This window comes from Rhinoderma darwinii, chromosome 2 (assembly GCF_050947455.1).
Source record: "Rhinoderma darwinii isolate aRhiDar2 chromosome 2, aRhiDar2.hap1, whole genome shotgun sequence".
Lineage (NCBI taxonomy): Eukaryota > Metazoa > Chordata > Amphibia > Anura > Rhinodermatidae > Rhinoderma > Rhinoderma darwinii.
In genome coordinates this window covers 101,001,348-101,021,019 of record NC_134688.1, presented here as the reverse complement: position 1 = coordinate 101,021,019, position 19,672 = coordinate 101,001,348, and the positions used below count along the sequence as shown (strand labels likewise).

The 19,672-nt window shown below is 44.0% G+C and overlaps 1 protein-coding gene across 2 annotated transcripts in view; it reads left to right on the top strand.

Annotated features, from left to right (window-relative positions):
- ARHGEF25 (Rho guanine nucleotide exchange factor 25) overlaps positions 1 to 19,672 on the top strand; it is a 418,106-nt gene that overhangs the window by 148,944 nt on the left and 249,490 nt on the right. For both annotated transcript variants that reach the window (XM_075851970.1, XM_075851969.1), the window contains exon 3: positions 16,346 to 16,589. In XM_075851970.1, the coding sequence (XP_075708085.1) occupies positions 16,346 to 16,589 (244 nt within the window). The remainder of the gene's footprint in view (positions 1 to 16,345; positions 16,590 to 19,672) is intronic.

Below are 19,672 nucleotides of genomic sequence, written 5' to 3'. Positions count from 1 at the left end.
ATCTCATTAGCATAAACCAAAATCGCTCCTAACGTTGTGAAAAAAGATCGGTTTTTTAAATAAAAAGCATTACTGTCACCTACATTACAGCGCCCATCTCCTTATATAGGAGATAGGGCACTTATAATGTGGTGACAGAGCCTCTTTAAGCCAATGTAGAGGAGGAAAGACATGCGGGACCTGCTGGCTGTGTGCAGGGAGAGTAGGAGAATATGGTATCCTCTTCCTGTCCCTGTATGGCTGAAGATGACCCCAGTAAGACGGTTAGCATGACTTTTTCATCATGTTATCATCCCTCTTACCAATCAGGCAGCATGCTTTCGCTCAAATTGTTACATATGGGGGATATTTTTGGTGTGAGATGAGCAGTAGCTAATCTAATCACCCTCCTCACCTAATTAGGCTGTTTATCGACTCCACGACCAAGACGTTTACACTGCATCTAAAAAGTTGAACCAAACACTCGCAAACACACAGAAATGTAGATTTTGGTAGCATAGTAGCTGCTTGCCATATGCAGTAAATATTTTTAACACATTTGCGAATGATGGCCAAATATTGCAAGGCCTTTGTGTCAGCGTTTTTGAAATCCCAAGCTCTTGTTAATGTAGATGTTTGTGTTATGTATGAACTTTGCACACCTTGAAAAACAGATTTTAGGTCTCTTCAATTTTGGTGATTTTATGAAGATATGTGCATGTAGACATAGGCATAAGTTGTATGTATGAATTTTGCAGACAAACTTTTAGGTTTAGGATGTGTGGTGCATCTAATTTTTTTTACTCTGGTCACCATTTTAGTCCCAAATATAAATCTGTATGCATTTTTTGCGAAAAAATTACAATTTGACACAAAATTTCATGACGATGTCTGGTTGTATAAACTGCTGAATGGCATTATGGCCATGTACCAGGTGTCTATTTTCAGAAAATATATAGGTATGGGGGTTTAGAATGATTTTTTTTAATTTTGTAATTTAGGTCTTATTTTTACATCTCAAAAGTGTGGAAATTGTCCTGGCTACCAGAGTTACAAAATATCCAAAAACCCCTGGCAGCAAAAGGGTTGAAGGCCTTGTATGAGATTAGAAAAGCATGGTTGTTTTCCTCTGGAAACAGTGCCACTCTTGTCCATAGGCTGTGTCTGGTATTGCAGCTCAGCCTCATTCAAGGGAATGAGGCTGAGATGCAATTTTGTCTGATAGCAGTAGATTAGAGAGAGTTGACATGGACTCCACAAAATACACTCCTCAACATTGAAATTTCAACACTAAGAAGGAAAAGTTTTGGAATTGTGGAAATCACAGGATCGATGGACATGTTAATGTTATGCAAATGAAAAAAATGGAAACAAAATATTCCAAACATCTTCATTTATTCATTACAAAATACACGCACTTAAATAGCTGTTGGCCGAACAACAGCTATGGAATGTGTATGGCCAGCTTTAGACTTTATTCACATGACCGAGTGTTTAATCAGCCGTGTAAAATGGCCGTTTTTACGGATAATTTGCACCCGCGCGGGACCCGTTTTCACTGATCCCTTATAGACCTGAGTCTATTGAGGGATCCGGGAAAAATAGGACATGTCCTATTTTTTCCCGGGCCTTTCACACGGTCCGTTAAATTAAAAAAAACGTCTGTGTGAATACCCCCATAGACATGCATTGATTTTAATGCAGCCGTGGGATGGCCGATTATCCCTGTCATGTGAATAAGACCTAACTCTCCTATTTTGTCTGTTGACAAGCCTGTAACAACCATCAGAACTGTAAAGGTAGCTCTGGACTATGATACAGGCTGTAACTCAAGATCAGTGCAAGACAAACAATAATTTATTTACAAAGATTATATTATATTATGCAGATTATATTTATATGTGGTATTCAAATGTAATCATAGCATTTAAATAAAAAAAATTTGTTAAATGTTTGCAATGTTAAAAACGTACCATGAACACAGGATATGATCGTCATGCTTTATTAAAACAGTAGTTGTTAAGATATACAGATTAAATAAAATAACGCATACTGCAGGTCCATTAAGTTCAGCCTTTATTATATACAAGCTCTAGGGAATCACAAGGAAGGCAAAAAACATAGGATTGATTCCATCCATAGAACGGACGCATCCAGTAAAGTGCATGGAAATGAACATTTCCATTCCCAACTATGCAGCAGAGGTTCTCAAAATCATCACTTTTCAACATGGCACTTTGTATTGGACTTCGTGTATCTACCATGTCACCAGTAAAAGAACCAGTAACTCAGTGTAGACTATGTAGGCAACAGCTAATGCAGATGAAGATTGGACGTGAACACAAAAGCCAAAGGTCAAGACCGTTTGGAAGTCAAGGCTAACTAAAAGTCAAAGGTTTACTACTAAGACAAAGGTGAAGTGTCAAGTATGTGTGCTGGGGGAGGGGCAGAAGTTAAAAGTCTCAGCGTGGTGCTGAATCATAAGATGTGGCAGAAGTGGACCCTTGTTAAACTGTAAGTAGTTGCGGCATAGGGAGGGGGCTATTTTATGAGACAGCTGTCTGGTATTTCCAGGCATATCTATGTATCAGGTAGCCAGTATTTCAGAAAAATTTTATAAATCTGAGTAACAGATGCCTGGCAAGTAGTGGTTGCCTATAGAAGTTGATGGTGGAGTCTGATCGTGACATATCGCAAAGTCACTCATGAATACACACTTGACTATGAACTTTATATACATTTTATGGTCAGTAGTAAGGACATTTCTATATATTACCATATTTTTGGGGTATTTGTGCTATACATGTGTTGTATTTGCTGGCTATTGGTGCAAGTTATATCTTTAACCTAAAATATTTAGCATATATAGTGGGGGTTTCAGGCATATAAACTGATGCCAGGCAATGTAAAATATAAAAAAAAGTTATTCTCCAGTTCCCGCCATCGCTTTTATAACGAGGTTTACCGGGTGGCATAATGACCCATCCTGTGACTGTGGTAGCCCTTTCCAGCGGGCCTTGGTGATCACACTTCACAGCAGCAGAGTGAAGGGGCTCCTACCATCCATTGGACCCCGGCCCTACCCCAGGCAGTAAGCCGCACAGCATTGGAGTTTTACAGATTTAAAGTTTACCTCCAACAACATAAAAGTTGTAATACATAGCATGAAAGCTGATAATGCCGCTTCCAATAATATTTCTTACTAAGTGCTGGAGCTCCATTCTCATTGCATGGAGCATTAAAGTCCCATTTGCCTCAACTGCATGCCCAAGGGCCTCTACCAACCGTTATCTGTCCATGACCTGACGTGTCATCACATCATTAACAAAGGAGCAGGGGGAGGGGCTGGCTATTGAATGGGTACTGTAGTCTGTAGTAAGGATCTAGATTATGCCAGGGACTTCAAGGTATCCCATGTAGATGACCACCAAATCGATGCCAAGTGCTGAGAAGTTTAAAACCCTGAGGTGTAGTAGTTCCCTCGGAGCGTTTTTCCAGAGGGTTACCGAAAATCACTATGAATTAAGTCTCACTTTCTCCTTGATGAGCTCACACACCTATATTCTATTCCAGGCAATCTAGCTAGGCATTAATGAGAGGGATTTTTATAATTCCAGCATGAAAATTGGCCCATTGGGAAACTGATATATTTTTTACTATTACTATTTTTCTTTGCTTTACTGTATGTTAACTTTTGCACATGTGTCCTATAACAAGTTATGCAGGGATGTGGTGGGGATCCTCCCGACAATCTAGAAGGGGTGTTTGGCCATCAGGTCCTTATCCCTTATCCCCCCTCCCCCCGGATACCTCCCTAAGCTTTGGTAAAGGGAGGTAAGTATTGGTCCTTGACCCTTATTATTAATAATAAACTCTATTTTTATAATGCAAACATCATGAATTCTGCAGCACTTTATAACTGGAGAAGCAACAAATGAAAGGTAATGAGAACAAGTGAGCAAATGAGATACAAGAAGAGAGGATCCTGCCCATGAGAACTTACAATCTAAATAGAATGGTAGTAGTGACATCGCTGTCAATATGAGGACAGCGATGTCAGGGGATTCCCCAGACTCCCGGAGCAGAGGCTATACTAGCGCTCTGCACGGGACTGAGGCTCTGGGGAAGCCCCAGACATCGCTGTCAACAGTGGCGTAACTACCGCCGTAGCAGCCGTAGCGGCTGCTACGGGGCCCGCGGCATGAGGGGGCCCGTGTCGCCCACCGGCACGGGCCCCCACCATGGCCGGAGGCTCCGCTAGCAGCCGCTATGGCTGCTACAGCGCGACGCCAGTGAACACGACTACGGCAGAGCAGGGAGGTATCTCCCCGCTCTGCCATTAAACAAGACATGTATCCCCTATCCACAGGTTAGGGGATACATGTGTGATCGCTGGCACTGATAGGGAGAATGGGGGACTTGAAGTTCTCCATCACAAACCTCGGACTTCTGGGGTCTGTGTCGGCAGCTCCGTAGAAATGAATGGAGCGCCGGTCGCGCTTGTGCGCATGCGTGACCAGCGCTCCTTTCATTTTTATTGAGCTGCGCAGACGCCCCCCGTTTTCCCTATCGCTGCCAGCGATCACACATGTATCCCCTATCCTGTGGATAGGGGATACATGTGTTTTGTAGGACACACTGTAGGTCGCATTTTTTTGGGAGGGGGGACGCTGTATGGCATTCCCAACAGTGGTGGGGGGGGCTGTATGGTGTTCCCTACAGGGGGGCTGTATGGCGTCGTTCCCTACAGGGGGGCTGTATGGCGTTCCCTACGGGGGGCTGTATGGCATTCTCTACAGGGGGGCTGTATGGCATTCTCTACAGGGGGGGCTGTATGGCGTTCTCTACGGGGGGGCTGTATGGCGTTAGCACCATACAGCCCCCTCTGTAGATAACGCCATACAGCCCCGCCTGTAGAGAACACCATACAGCCCCCCCTGTAGAGAACGCTATACAGCCCCCCTGTAGATAACGCCATACAGCCCCCACTGTAGATAACGCCATACAGCCCCCACTGTAGATAACGCCATACAGCCCCCTCTGTAGATAACGCCATACAGCCCCCTGTAGATAACGCCATACAGCCCCCCCTGTAGAGAACGCCATACAGCCCCCCCTGTAGAGAACGCCATACAGTCCCCCCTGTAGATAACGCCATACAGCCGCCTCTGTAGAGAATGCCATACAGGCCCCAGATATCTGTAGATATCTACAGAGGGGGCTGTATGGCGTTATCTACAGGGGGGCTGTATAGCATTATCTACAGGGGGATGTATGGCGTTATCTACAGGGGGGCTGTATGGCATTATCTACAGGGGGGGTTGTGTGACACCCAGGGGAGGGGGGCCCCAGTCAAAAGTTTGCTATGGGGCCCAGTCTTTCCTAGTTACACCCCTGGCTGTCAATATGAGGACGGCGATGTCAGGGGATTCCCCTGATTCCCGGAGCAGAGCCTGTACTAGCGCTCTGCTCGGGACTCCGCTCTGGGGAAGACCCTGACAACACTGTCCATATATGGACAGCGATGTCAGGGAATTCCTCAGAGTGCCGAAGCAGAGCCGATACTAGCGCTCTGCATGGGACTCCGGCTCTGGGGAAGCCCCAGACATCGCTTTCCACAGAGTCCTGGAGCAGAGTCTGTACTAGCGGCTCTGTGTCCCGCGGGCCGCAGATGACTGCCCCTGGGGCCGCATGCGGCCCGACGGCCGCGTGCTTGAGACCCCTGGTGTAGGGTACCAGCACCATTTATTGGCAATGGAAAATATAAAAAAAGCTACATGAACCAGTCACCCAGCCAGATTCTGAGCCAACACATATATATAGTGAAGACTGCAATGGAGGTAGCAAGCTAAGGACATAGTAGAGTGGCGTAGAGCGATATCTGTCACCAGGTAAGGGTGTGTATGGGCCATGGAAGTGAAGAAATTATTTTTCAAGGCATGATTAAAAATGCGAATGTCTGGAGTGGGTCTAAGGCAATGACTTCTATAGGCCTTCTGGTTTCATTTGTGCTTCTTATTAAAATGCATAAGCTTTTCATAGAAGGAAACAGATATAAATAAAATAAACCCACACTAATGTAGTATTTAGAAATTCCTTAATGTAACACCATGGGATCACTAGTGACGTGCTGACCTTTTATTTTACATGATTGCAATGTTTGTAGAATTAGTATTGATTCCCCTTTAAGATGTGTGGGAAAAATGAAAGCACCAAAAGTTATAACCAATGTGATTGCAAAATTCTGAGACTCCCCAGTTCCGATCTCTCTCCCCCCTCTATCAATGATTTCTTTTTTTAGGTCTATTTCAACTATTGCTCCACCTACATCTAGCTTTTTCCCATGAAATCCCAGACAGGGGCGAGTGAGCCGGGGGTGTAGAGTTTAGAGGGAAAACAAATCTTACACTTAACTCTTCCATTTTCTGTAAACTTTCACATACAGAAGTTTATCAGTACACTGCAGTTTAGACATGTAAAGTCTGCTGCCAAAAGAGCTCTTTACCCTACAATATAATATAAAGTTTTCTCACTTATAAGTCCTTGCATCGTTCTTTTTTGTCAATCTGTTAAAAAGTCCTAGATTGGCAAGGACTGAACACCTAATAGAGAACACCAAGGAGTACTCACGTGAGTGTCCAGCTCTAAACCATGTGACCACTTGTCAACCAGAATTGGGGGGTAGACCTGTCAGATGGCCAACGCATTGAGACACAAGATGCCGCCAGTGGCATATGCACTACTGTATTTGCCACATTCACATGTGACCTTGCCACCAAAGCACATCTGCCATTTTTGACAATCTATTTGGTTTAGAAAGTGGGGTTTGTGAACTACTCCTAAATATTTCAGCAGCCAATGAGTTGGGTTTATTTTCCGCAGTTAAAGAGGTTATCCGGGTACCAAATATTGCTTCGGATTTCGATTTAAAGAGGCTCTGTCACCAGATTTTCCAACCCCTATCTCCTATTTCAGCAGATCGGCGCTGCAATGTAGATAAGAGTAACATTTTTTTTTTTCAAAAACGAGCATTTTTGGCCAAGTTATGACCATTTTTATATTTATGCAAATGAGGCTTTCTTAAGTACAGCTGGGCGTGTTTAAAGTTAAGTCCAAGTGGGCGTGTATTGTGTGTGTATGTACATCTGGGCGTTTTTACTTCTTTTACTAGCTGGGCGTTGTGAATAGAAGTGTATGATGCAGACGAATCAGCATCATCCACTTCTCTTAGTTAACACCCAGCTTCTGGCAGTGCACAGACACACAGCGTGTTCTCGAGAGATCACGCTGTGACGTCACTTCCTGCCCCAGGTCCTGCATCGTGTCGGACGAGTGAGGACACATTGGCACCAGGCGACAGAGGCTACAGTTGATTCTGCAGCAGCATCGGCGTTTGCAGGTAAGTCGATGTAGCCTCTGTCGCCTGGTGCCGATGTGTCCTCGCTCGTCCCACACGATGCAGGACCTGGGGCAGGAAGTGACGTCACAGTGTGATCTCTCGAGAACACGCTGTGTGTCTGTGCACTGCCAGAAGCTGGGTGTTAACGAAGAGAAGTGGATGATGCTGATTCGTCAGCATCATACACTTCTATTCACAACGCCCAGCTAGTAAAAGAAGTAAAAATGCCCAGATGTACACACACAATACACGCCCACTTGGACTTAACTTTAAACACGCCCAGTTGTACTTAAGAAAGACTCATTTGCATAAATATAAAAATGGTCATAACTTGGCCAAAAATGCTCGTTTTTGAAAAAAAACAAAACGTTACTCTTATCTACATTGCAGCGCCGATCTGCTGCAATAGGAGATAGGGGTTGGAAAATCTGGTGACAGAGCCTGTTTAAGAGAAAAGAAGTCACTTACTAATGTACTTTAATTTTTAATTCTGTACTAAATCGTGCAGTTCAAACACAGTGAATTGGTGCCGGAAGTCCTGCAGCTTTCCTAATATTGATGACGCGCCAACACGGACCCACGTGACAGAGGACTTGCTTCCTGTGTGGTTTGTGTTGGCGGGTTAGCAAGTGCATGACCGCAAGGGGCTGGCACATTACCTATCGTTGGAGTCTCTAAGCAAACATCAGCTAGCGCTCGGCCTGGGACTCCAGCACTGCTCCCGACGTCCCTGTCCTTATATGGAGAGTGACGTCAGGATTTCTCTATTGCTGGTGTCACTGTCAATCTATGGACAGTGACGTCGGCAGAAGTGCTGGAGTCCTGGGCAGAGGACTAGCTGATGCTCTGCTCAGGGAATCCAACGATAGGCAATGTGCCAGCCCCTTGCGGTCATGAACTGCACAATTCAGTATAGAATTAAAAATGAAAGTACATTAGTAAGTGACTTCTTTCACATAAAAATATAAATCCAATGCTAGATAGGTATGTTTTAGGATGTATTTACACACAACTCATCAATATTGTACTTGAATGTATGAATTTATATATTGTCAAAAATGGTGCCTATTACTCCAAAATTACCAAAATGATGCAACTTCCCAGGCATTATAGACATATTTCTCTTCCTTTTGCCATATCATGGATGGCGCACATGTGCATCAATTTAGGCTACAACATTCTGTGCCAAATACCTTTCTCTCTACACTTTTTTAAACCTATTGAAGTGGACATAAAAGGTTTCAAAATCAACTTACAGATATGGTGCAAACCATGATTTCAATTTTTTGTCTGCCGTTTGCAACAGAATTCTGGTGCATTTTGCAAAGTAAATCTCCCCCTGTGTATTTTGCAGCAACAATATTGCACCCGAAAACCTTCTTAAGGCTGGGTTCACACGACCTATTTTCAGGTGTAAACGAGGCGTATTATGCCTCGATTTACGCCTGAAAATAGGGCTACAATACGTCGGCAAACATCTGCCCATTCATTTGAATGGGTTTGACCTGTAATTTACACGTCGTCGTTTGACAGCTGTCAAACGACGACGCGTAAATTGACTGCCTCGGCAAAGAAGTGCAGGGCACTTCTCTGCAACGTAATTTGAGCCGTTCTTCATTGAACTCAATGAAGAGCAGCTCAAGATTAAGGGCGTCAAAGACGCCTCGCATAATACGAGGAGGAGCTTTTACGGCTGAAACGAGGCAGCTGTTTTCTCCTGAAAACAGTCTGTCTTTTCAGACATAAAAGCCTCTCATCGTGTGCACATACCCTAAAGGGGTTTTTCCATAATCAATATTTATCACCTATACACATGATAGGTGATAAATATCTTATCGGTGGGTGTCCGACTGCTGGTACCCCAACTGATTACGAGAATGAGCTTGCCGTGCCGTTCCTGGGAGCCCCATATGATTGGATCGGTAGTTTGCATGCTCGGCCACTACTCCATTTATTTCTATGGAGCTGCCCAAGATAGCACTCGGCAGTTCCATAGAATTAATAGACGGTCGACGAGCATGCACACTTCCGCTCCATTCCTATGGGGCTCCCAGGATAGGGAAGCACATTCTCGTGATCGGTGGGGGCACCAGCAGTCGGACCCCCACCGATCAGATATTTATCACCTATCCTGTAGATAGGTAATAAATAATGATCATGAGAAAACCTAGAAAAAGTCATTTGTCACAACAGACCTTTAAAATACAAGCTGAGTATGAACGCAATTAACTAAATAATCCTGATTATACAGTATAAACCGCGGAGTCAGACTTATTATTGTCAGAAAAGTTTCATTACCCTAAATGGGTAAACACAAGTCTTATGGGCAACTTAGTTGAATTCCTGATCCGTGACCAGTTTTCAACATGATGCAGACTCTATTTGCTATTTATTAGTAGATTTTATTCAGTACAAAATACCACACTGAGATTTTTTATGTTAGATTTACGGCATAAACCATTCATCAGCACGTCATCCTGTGTGAACGATCTCATTGTATACAGTAAGAAATCACAGCCATAATAAAAGAGTTTTCATGAAGTACAGTTTGTTGCTGTTGCAGATGATATAGTCCAAAGTTTTCATGTAATGTTCACGTCCAAAGAGTGTCAAGAAAACGTTCTTTCAGTTTAGCTTGGGAAAAAAACTATGTTTTTTATTGAGGTCAATGCAAAATATTTGTAACTGCAAAAAAAAAACCTGTTGCCCCTAACTTTGCAAAACTCATAAAATGGGACAGTTTTACAACACTTTAGATCAGCCCAGTTCATTGCCTGAAAGTTTTTAATCATACCCCAAAATAGAAGAAGCATTTAGTGTACATTAAGGCCTTGTTCATACAGCGCAGATTTGATGCAGATTTTGCATGCATTTTTTAAGGCAAATGCAGAATTAGAACCAGGAGAGGAGACACTTTTGAGGCCTTCCTTTATATATTTTTTATTTGTTAAAGGGAATGTGTCGCTAGAATTATTTTTTTTTTTTATTTTTTTTAGTTAAACAGTTAGTGTATAAATGATTAAACATTGTTCTAATTTTTTCACGAGTCAGGAAATATTATAAATTAGATTCTAATTTATAAAATTTCCCAGTGCTGGTCACTAGATGGAGCAATTCCCAAAATTGCAGCATTGGCATGTGGTAAACCAAACCTCATTGCTTTATGCTGCAAAATTTGAGAAAACACACTCGCTCTAGTGAGCTCACAGAATCCCCCCTCCTTTCTCCTGGCTAGTGCCAGGAGAAAGGAGGGGATTGAACGTTCAAACCTCCTACACTGTGTCGCCATTTTTTGAGCGAACACACAGTGTAGTAGGTTTACATACAGTAGTAATCACACACTAAAACACGTACATACACAGAAATAACTTACCTGCTCCTGCCGCCGCCGCTCCCTCCGGTCTGTCAGCTCCGTCTGCTCCCTCCGCTCCAAGTGCTTGCATTAGAACACAAGTCCGGAAGCCGCGACCGGAAGTAGTCATCTTACTGTCCGGCCGCGGCTTCCGGTCCACAAGAAAATGGCGCCGGACGTCGCTCGGCCGAAGACCTTCCATTTGGACTGTGTGGGAGCGGCGCATGCGCCGTTCCCACACAGTCGGCGTTCAGCATAGTGAATGGAACGGCTCCCGTTCGCATTCTCTATGGGGCTGTATGTGCCGTATTCCATGTCTGTATGTGTCGTTAATCGACACATACAGAGATGAAAAAAAAAATGGCAGCCCCCCATAGACAAGAAAAAGTGCAAAAATAAAAAAAGTAAAACACAAACACACAAATAAATAAAACATTTTTTAATAAACCACTAAAAGCAAATTGATATAAAAAAAATAATTTTCACGACACCCTTCCTTTAAGGTTCCGTTCCTGGTTTTGGCTTAAAAAAAAATACATGCAAAATCTGTATCAAATCTTCACTGTGTGAACAAGGCCTAAACATGAAAACAGTTTTGTAATATCTTGCTTCTATGCTGAAACATTATTTTTTTGAAGTTAGGCTTCGTTCATCTGCGTTAGGGCTCCGTTCATGGGTGCTGATGCGTTTTCATGGAATCAATACTGTAGTCGACTGCGCTATTCATTCCATCAAAACGACAGAACCCCTAAAGAAATGGAAACCATTTGCACCGGATCCATCACCATCAAAATCAAGGGTGATGTAAACGGAAACCTATGGCTTCCTTTTGTTTCAGTCAGGGTTCCGTTCATGGGTTCCCCTGACGGAAAGCTCCGACATAACCCATAAATGGAGCCCTGACGCAGATGTGAACGAAGCCTTAGGGTATGTTCACACGGCCCATTTTCGGCCGTTTTTCTGTCCGTAAACGCCTGAAAAACAGCCGAAAAATCGGAAACAGAACGCCTCCAAACATCTGCCCATTGATTGCAATGGAAAAAACTGCGTTCTGTTCCGATGGGAAGCAATAAAGAAGTGCAGGTCACTTCTTGGGACGTTTTTGGAGCAGTTTTTCATAGACTATTGAAAACCGCTCCAAAAACAGCTCCAAAAACGGATATAAAAACGCAGCGAAAAACGCAGCGAAAATCGCGAGTGGCTTAAAAAAACATCTGAAAAACTGAGCTGTTTTCCCTTGAAAACAGCTCCGTATTTTCAGACGTATTTTGCTAAGCCGTGTGAACATGCCCTTACAGCAGGGGCGTAACTAGAAAAGACTGGGCCCCATAGCAAACTTTTGACAGGGGCCCCCCCTCCCCTGGGTGTCACACAACCCCCCCTTGTAGATAGTGCCTTTTTTACAGCCCCCCTGTAGATAACGCCATCCAGCCCCCCTGTAGATAACGCTGTACAGCCCCCCTGTGGGTAACGCCATACAGAACCCCCCTGTAGGTAACGCCATACAACCCCCCCTGTAGATAACACCATACACCCCCCTGTAGATAACGCTATACAGCCCCCCCTGTAGGTAACGCCATACAGAACCCCCCTGTAGATAACGCTATACAGCCCCCTGTAGGTAACGCTATACAGCCCCCCTGTAGGTAACGCCATACAGCCCCCCTGTAGCTAACGCTATACAGCCCCCCTGTAGGTAACGCCATACAGAACCCCCCTGTAGGTAACGCCATACAGCCCCCTGTAGATAACACTATACAGCCCCCTGTAGGTAACGCTATACAGCCCCCCAGTAGGTAACGCTATACAGCCCCCCAGTAGGTAATGCTACACAGCCCCCCGTAGGTAACGCCATACAGAACCCCCTGTAGGTAACGCTATGCAGCCCCCTGTAGGTAACGCCATACGGAACCCCCTGTAGGTAACGCTATGCAGCCCCCCCTGTAGGTAACGCTATACAGCCCCCCCTGTAGGTAACGCCATACAGAACCCCCCTGTAGGTAACTCCATACAGCCCCCCCTGTAGGCAACGCTATACAGCCCCCTGTAGGTAACGCTATACAGCCCCCCCTGTAGGTAACGCTATACAGCCCCCCTGTAGGTAACGACAAACAGAAGCCCCCTGTAGGTAACGCCATACAGCCCCCCCTGTAGGTAACGCTATACAGCCCCCTGTAGGTAACACTATACAGCCCCCCTGTAGGTAACGCTATACAGCCCCCCAGTAGGTAACGCTACACAGCCCCCCCTGTAGGTAACGCCATACAGAACCCCCTGTAGGTAACGCTATACAGCCCCCCCTGTAGGTAACGCCATACGGAACCCCCCTGTAGGTAACGCTATGCAGCCCCCCCTGTAGGTAACGCTATACAGCCCCCCTGTAGGTAACGCCATACAGAACCCACCTGTAGGTAACGCCATACAGCCCCCCCTGTAGGTAACGCTATACAGCCCCCTGTAGGTAACGCTATACAGCCCCCCTGTAGGTAACGCTATACAGCCCCCCCCTGTAGGTAACGCTATACAGCCCCCCCCTGTAGGTAACGCTATACAGCCCCCCCTGTAGGTAATGCCATACAGAACCCCCCTGTAGGTAACGCCATACAGCCCCCCCTGTAGGTAACGCTATACAGCCCCCTGTAGGTAACACTATACAGCCCCCCCTGTAGGTAACGCTATACAGCCCCCCAGTAGGTAACGCTACACAGCCCCCCTGTAGGCAACGTCATACAGCACCCCCTGTAGGTAACGCTATACAGCCCCCCCTGTAGGTAACGCCATACGGAACCCCCCTGTAGGTAACGCTATGCAGCCCCCCTGTAGGTAACGCTATACAGCCCCCCCTGTAGGTAACGCTATACAGCCCTCCCTGTAGGTAACGCCATACAGAACCCCCTGTAGGTAACGCTATACAGCCCCCCCTGTAAGTAATGCCATACAGAACCCCCCTGTAGGTAACGCCATACAGCCCCCCCTGTAGGTAACACTATACAGCCCCCCCTGTAGGTAACGCTATACAGCCCCCCAGTAGGTAACGCTACACAGCCCCCCTGTAGGCAACGTCATACAGCACCCCCTGTAGGTAACGCTATACAGCCCCCCCTGTAGGTAACGCCATACGGAACCCCCCTGTAGGTAACGCTATGCAGCCCCCCCTGTAGGTAACGCTATACAGCCCCCCCTGTAGGTAACGCTATACAGCCCTCCCTGTAGGTAACGCCATACAGAACCCCCCTGTAGGTAACGCTTTACAGCCCCCCCCCCGTAGGTAACGCTATAGAGCCCCCCCTGTAGGTAATGCTATACAGCCCTCCTTGTAGGTAACACCATACAGAACCCCCCTGTAGGTAACGCTATACAGCCCCCCCTGTAGGTAACGCTATACAGCCCCCCCTGTAGGTAACGCCGTACAGAACCCCCTGTAGGTAACGCCATACAGCTCCCCCTGTAGGTAACGCTATACAGCCCCCCTGTAGGTAACGCTACACAGCCCCCCCTGTAGGTAACGCCGTACAGCCCCAACCCCCAAAAAAAATCCGACCTATAGTTTGTCCTACAAAAGACATGTACCACCTATCCGCAGGATAGGGGATACATGTGTGACCTGCGGTGCGGAAATTAAACCTGCAGCATGTCAATTTATGCTGCATTTTCGGTGCTTTTCTGTTGAGTGTTTTTCCCATCTAATTCAATGGGGATCCAAAACCCGCAACATAAAGTCAAGTGCTGCGACTTTTGCAGAAAATCCCAAGTAAGAAAAATGTATACCTACCCATAACTTCCTGCTTCTTCTCCAGCCAGGCCCTCTTTGATGATGTTTCATCCCATGTGACTGCTGCAGCCAATCACAAGCTGCAGGGTTTACATGGCCTGCAACATCATCTTAGGAGGCCGGACTATGCACAGAAGAGAGAGAGGGGTTAAGTATAAAAGTTGTTTTTTTTGTAGTGCTTTCCGCAGTGGAAATTCCGCCCGAAAAACCGCACCACAATTTGTTGCGGTTTTTCGGACGGAATGTGCTACGTGTTCCAGGTCAGATACGCTGCGTGTTTTTTACGCAGCGTATCTAACCCGTGGGAACCCGGCCTAGCTTCCACATTTTATTTGGCACTAAATGGCCTTTTCGTTTTCTTTTAACTCTTTAGTTAGTTTTTTTAATTTGTGATTATTTACTTGGGTTAGAGTTCGTACAAGGGAATGGGAAACTATATAGAGTGCATTCGGAAAGTCTTCACACCCTTTCATTTTTTTCACATTTTTTTAATGTTGAGGCATCGAGTTAAAATTAAAAAATTCACGTTTTTACCCATCATTCTGCACTCAATACCCCATAATGACAAATGAAAACACAATTTTAGAAATTTTTGCACATTTAAAAAAAAATTAAAAACTCAAATTTCACATGAACATAAGTATTCAGACCCTTTACTATGACACTTGAAATTTGACCTCCCATTTCCCTAGATCATCTTTGAAATTTTTCTACACCTTGATTGGAGTCCACCTGTGGTAAATTCATTTGATTGGACATGATTTGGAAAGACACACCCCTGTCTATATAAGGTCTCCCAGCTGACAATTAATATCAGCGCAAAAACCAAGCCATGAGGAGGAAAGACTAGTCAGGGTTGAGGGAAAGATGAATGGATAAAAACACAGAGATATTCTTAATGAAAACCTTATCCAGAGTGCTCTGGACCTCAAACTGTACCGAAGGTTGACCTTCCAACAAGACAATAAGGCTGGGTTCACACAACCTATTTTCAGGCGTTTTACGCCTCAAATTACGCCTGAAAGCACGGCTCAAATACGTCGGCAAACATCTGCCCATTCATTTCAATGGGTTTGCCGACGTACTGTGCAGACGACCTGTAATTTTACGCGTCGCTGTCAAAAGACGCCGTAAAATAAAAGGCGCGTAAAATAACAGCGTCGTCAAAGAAGTGCAGGACACTTCTTGGGACGTAATTTGAGCCGTTTTTCATTGACTTCAATGAAGAACAGCTCCAAATTACGGCCGTAATTGACTCCTCACAAAATGCGAGTACGAGCAATTACGTCTGAAATGCAGGAGCTGTTTTCTGATGAAAGCAGCTCCGTAATTTCAGCCGTAATTGTTGATATCGTGTGCACATACCCTAACTCTCGCGAGAGATCACAGTCTTGTACTTGTCTGCCGAGAGCTGAGGAGTGAATGAGAGCGTGCGGCCCCATGCGCGCACAGCTCCGAGCTGCCCATGCGCGTGCACACACGCTCTCCTCTCTCCAGCTCTTGCTGTGGCACTGTCCGTAGCTGATTGGACAGTGTCACAGCCATAGTAACACGCCTCCTTGCCATTACACTCCCCATTGACAGTTCAGGGGGTTATTTAAATATCGGGCGCCAAATATAACGGCACTGATATCTAAATAACGGAGAAGGGTAGGAAAAAAATGTAAAGTGCCCGAGGGTTTGTGCAGCCCTCTCCATTACATGCTGCATTCAGCTGCACATGTATGGGCAGGTAAAAGGTTCTCTTTAAGTTAATTTTCCTTTAACAATAATAAAAAAAAATATTTAACCTCTCATGCTTCTGTATATTCACTTACTTTACATTTGTTCATTTTGCATATAGATTTCAGACACTTGCACAGATGAAACTTCTGCACCTGAACACAGCAGTAATGATGAAAATGTGGATGAACCTGTAACCCCAGATGTGGAAGAAGATCAAAACAATGTGGAGTCATCAGAGTCTGCCACCAGTCTGCTATCAACTTCTGCTAACACAAGCCCTGGCATCGGTAGGACCCGACGACTTTCAGATTTCCGTTCATGGTTTGTTGAAAATTTTCGACATTTTTCAGAATCAGAAGAAGGTAAGTGATGTGAATTGTATACTTATGTCGTTTTGTGTTTACATAGATATGGAATCTAATTTCTGGAATGTATGTTTTTTTTATAAATATTGTTTTCAGAACTTAGAGCACCACCGATGAGAAATGTTAAACCACATATAAATCTTCTGCTTCACTTCTGTGTCTTTACCTGTTATGCCTAAAAACACTTATGGTTTTCCACCTAAAATCTGATGAATAATTAGCTTAAGAAGGAAAAATATAATTTAAAGATACAAATGGGGATCATGTCAGTGTATATGCTACTACCAGACATCTCCAGCCTTGTCGATACTACCTTTATATCCAGGAGGTAGGAAACAGTGACTATAACTAGTATTAGCATGGGGTACAGTCCATACAGTCCTTTTAAAGGGGTTATCAAGGATTTCATTAATGATGGCCATTCCTTAGCATAGGCCATCAAAGTTAGATCGTGGGGGTCCGACTCTTGGCACCCACACCAATCAGCTGTTTGAAGCAGCCTGAATGAGTGCTGCAGCCTCTTCCATGTTTATCTTCATTGTTTTCCTCAAGTATATGGGACAGCGCTGCAATACCTTGCACCTACGCTACGAATGTAACGGCGTGTGCAAGTACGAACAACCTAAAACCTGAGGTTAACAATGAAGAGGCTGAGGCGCTCGCTCGAGCGCCACGGCCCCTTCAAACAGCTGATCGTCAGGACTGCCCATCATCCTAATATTGATGGCCTATCCTAAGGATAGTATATCCAAGAGAGAAAATGGGACCAAATTGCGGCGCTGCTCAGGAAGGACGTCAGATGAAAGAGGATGTAATAAATAGAATTTATTGATAATGGAGTAGGCTACGCGTTTCGACGCCGGACCGGCGTCTTCATCAGGCCAATGTGTACAATACAATAAAAGCTCCTTTATATGCATGAGGGAATTTAACAACAAGATGAAAAAAACCGCCAAAACGGCGGGTCAAAGGTCACACACAGCGTTTGTCAAATGTAAACAAACAGATTCTAAAAGTTACATAAAACTATACAAATGTAATAACATGATATAAACCATTTGATAAATATATTAAATATATTCAATATATTACAACCTATCTTAAACAAGAAAAACATAAGATGAATTTTTGTAAGGAAAAGGAGAAACTAAGGGATGGCCGGTGATATGCAGAGTTGGAACGCAAAGCGGTTCACCACAATGGGTTGAGCCGCAGGGTGGACCGCAAACAAAAGGGGTCGATTTGTGAATGAATGGACTGGAAAACAACAGGGGGTTGGTGAGTCACATGAGGTGTAGGAGAGGACTGTCGTCACAATGTTGGATCGCAAAAGCGACAGGAAAGGAGCAACGGGAGAGAGGAGCCGGTGGCACGCAAATGTTGGAACGCAAACAGTTCAACGTAGGGGAGTGAGCCGCAAGGTGGACCGCAAACAAACGGAGTTGATTTATAAATGAATGGACTAGACATCAATGGGTCACATGGGGTAAGGAAATAAGAACCGCCGTTGTGATGTTAAAACGCAGGATTAGAAGGGCGAAAGAACCGGAACACAGTGAGTATTTAAAAGTTTTCCAAACCACTTAAAAGGATGATGATGGGAGAGTGTATTGCGGACCGTAATATTATAAAATTAGTATAAAAATTGGTAAAAAAGTTGGTATAAGAACTTGATATGTCGGTTGATTATTTAGAAAAAACATGAGGATGAGATAATATGTATGTATATATATATAACCACATTTCCGCAAAATGCAATTTGCGGAAAATGCAGTAATGAAGGGAGACAACCATGAAATTACCATGGGGAAGGGATACCATAGGGAATTTGGAGGAAATATATATATGTATGCGTTGGGAAAAAAGATAGGGACAAGAGTATCTTAATCTAGGGACGTTTCTATGAGATCATTAAGGCCATTTGGGTGCAGGGTTTCCAGTTTGAAGATCCAGAAATTCTCTCTCTGTTTGAGTTTAGTAAACCTATTAGGGGTATCCGCAGGAATCTGTTCGATCGGGGTAACAATTAAATCAGTAAAACTACAATTATGTTTGAGAGCACAATGGCGTGACACACTTTGTTTTAAAAAACCTTGCTTGACATTGAATCTATGCTTGTTGATTCGGTTTCTTAACGTTTGGGTGGTGCGACCTACATACTGTAGGTTGCATGTACACTGTAAGAGGTACACAACGTAAGTACTGCCACAGTCTAAATGGCTTTGAATGGGATAATACATATTGGTTTTTAGAGAATGAAATTGCGTGGATTTCTTTGCAATATTATTACAGCACAAACATCTAGCATGTTTACATGAAAAAGAGCCATTTTGTGTTGAAGAATTCATGACTGTCTTATTGTTATTATGTAGCCTGCTAGGGGCTAGTAGATTTTTCAAAGTTTTAGATCTTCTAAAAGTGATTAGGGGTTTCGCGGGGAGTAATGTTTTTAAAAAAGGATCGTTGGTTAAAACGTGCCAATGCTTTCTAAAAATGGACAAAATAATCTTGTTACTTTTATTAAATGAGGTGATGAAATTTACATTCTGTTTGTTAAATTTATTTTTTGTAGTTTTTTCACCATTGGTAGTATTAGACGGTATTGGTTCTTTAATGCATTCAGATTGGGTCATACTTCTTGCTCTTATCTCTGCACCCTTGATTAGGCTCCTGGGAAAACCTTTTTCTAGAAATCTTTTATTGAGAATCTTGCATTCTTTATTGAAACTAATATCATCAGAACAATTTTTTCTTATCCTCCGATATTGTCCAAACGGGACATTTTTTAGCCAAGGTGTGTGGTGTGCACTTGTAAAATCCAGATAACTATTTACATCCACACTCTTAAAATGGGTACTGGTGGAAAAAAGGTTCCCATTATTTTTAATTGTTATGTCCAAAAAATCAATGATAGTAGCTGAATAAGTGTATGTAAAAGTAAGGCCAAATGTATTTTTATTTAAATAATCAATAAAAGCTTTAGCAGCGGATGTGTCCCCTCTCCAGATAAAAAACAGATCATCGATGTACCGTTTATAGTAAATAATATGGTTTTTGAATATATGTTCATTCCAGATGAA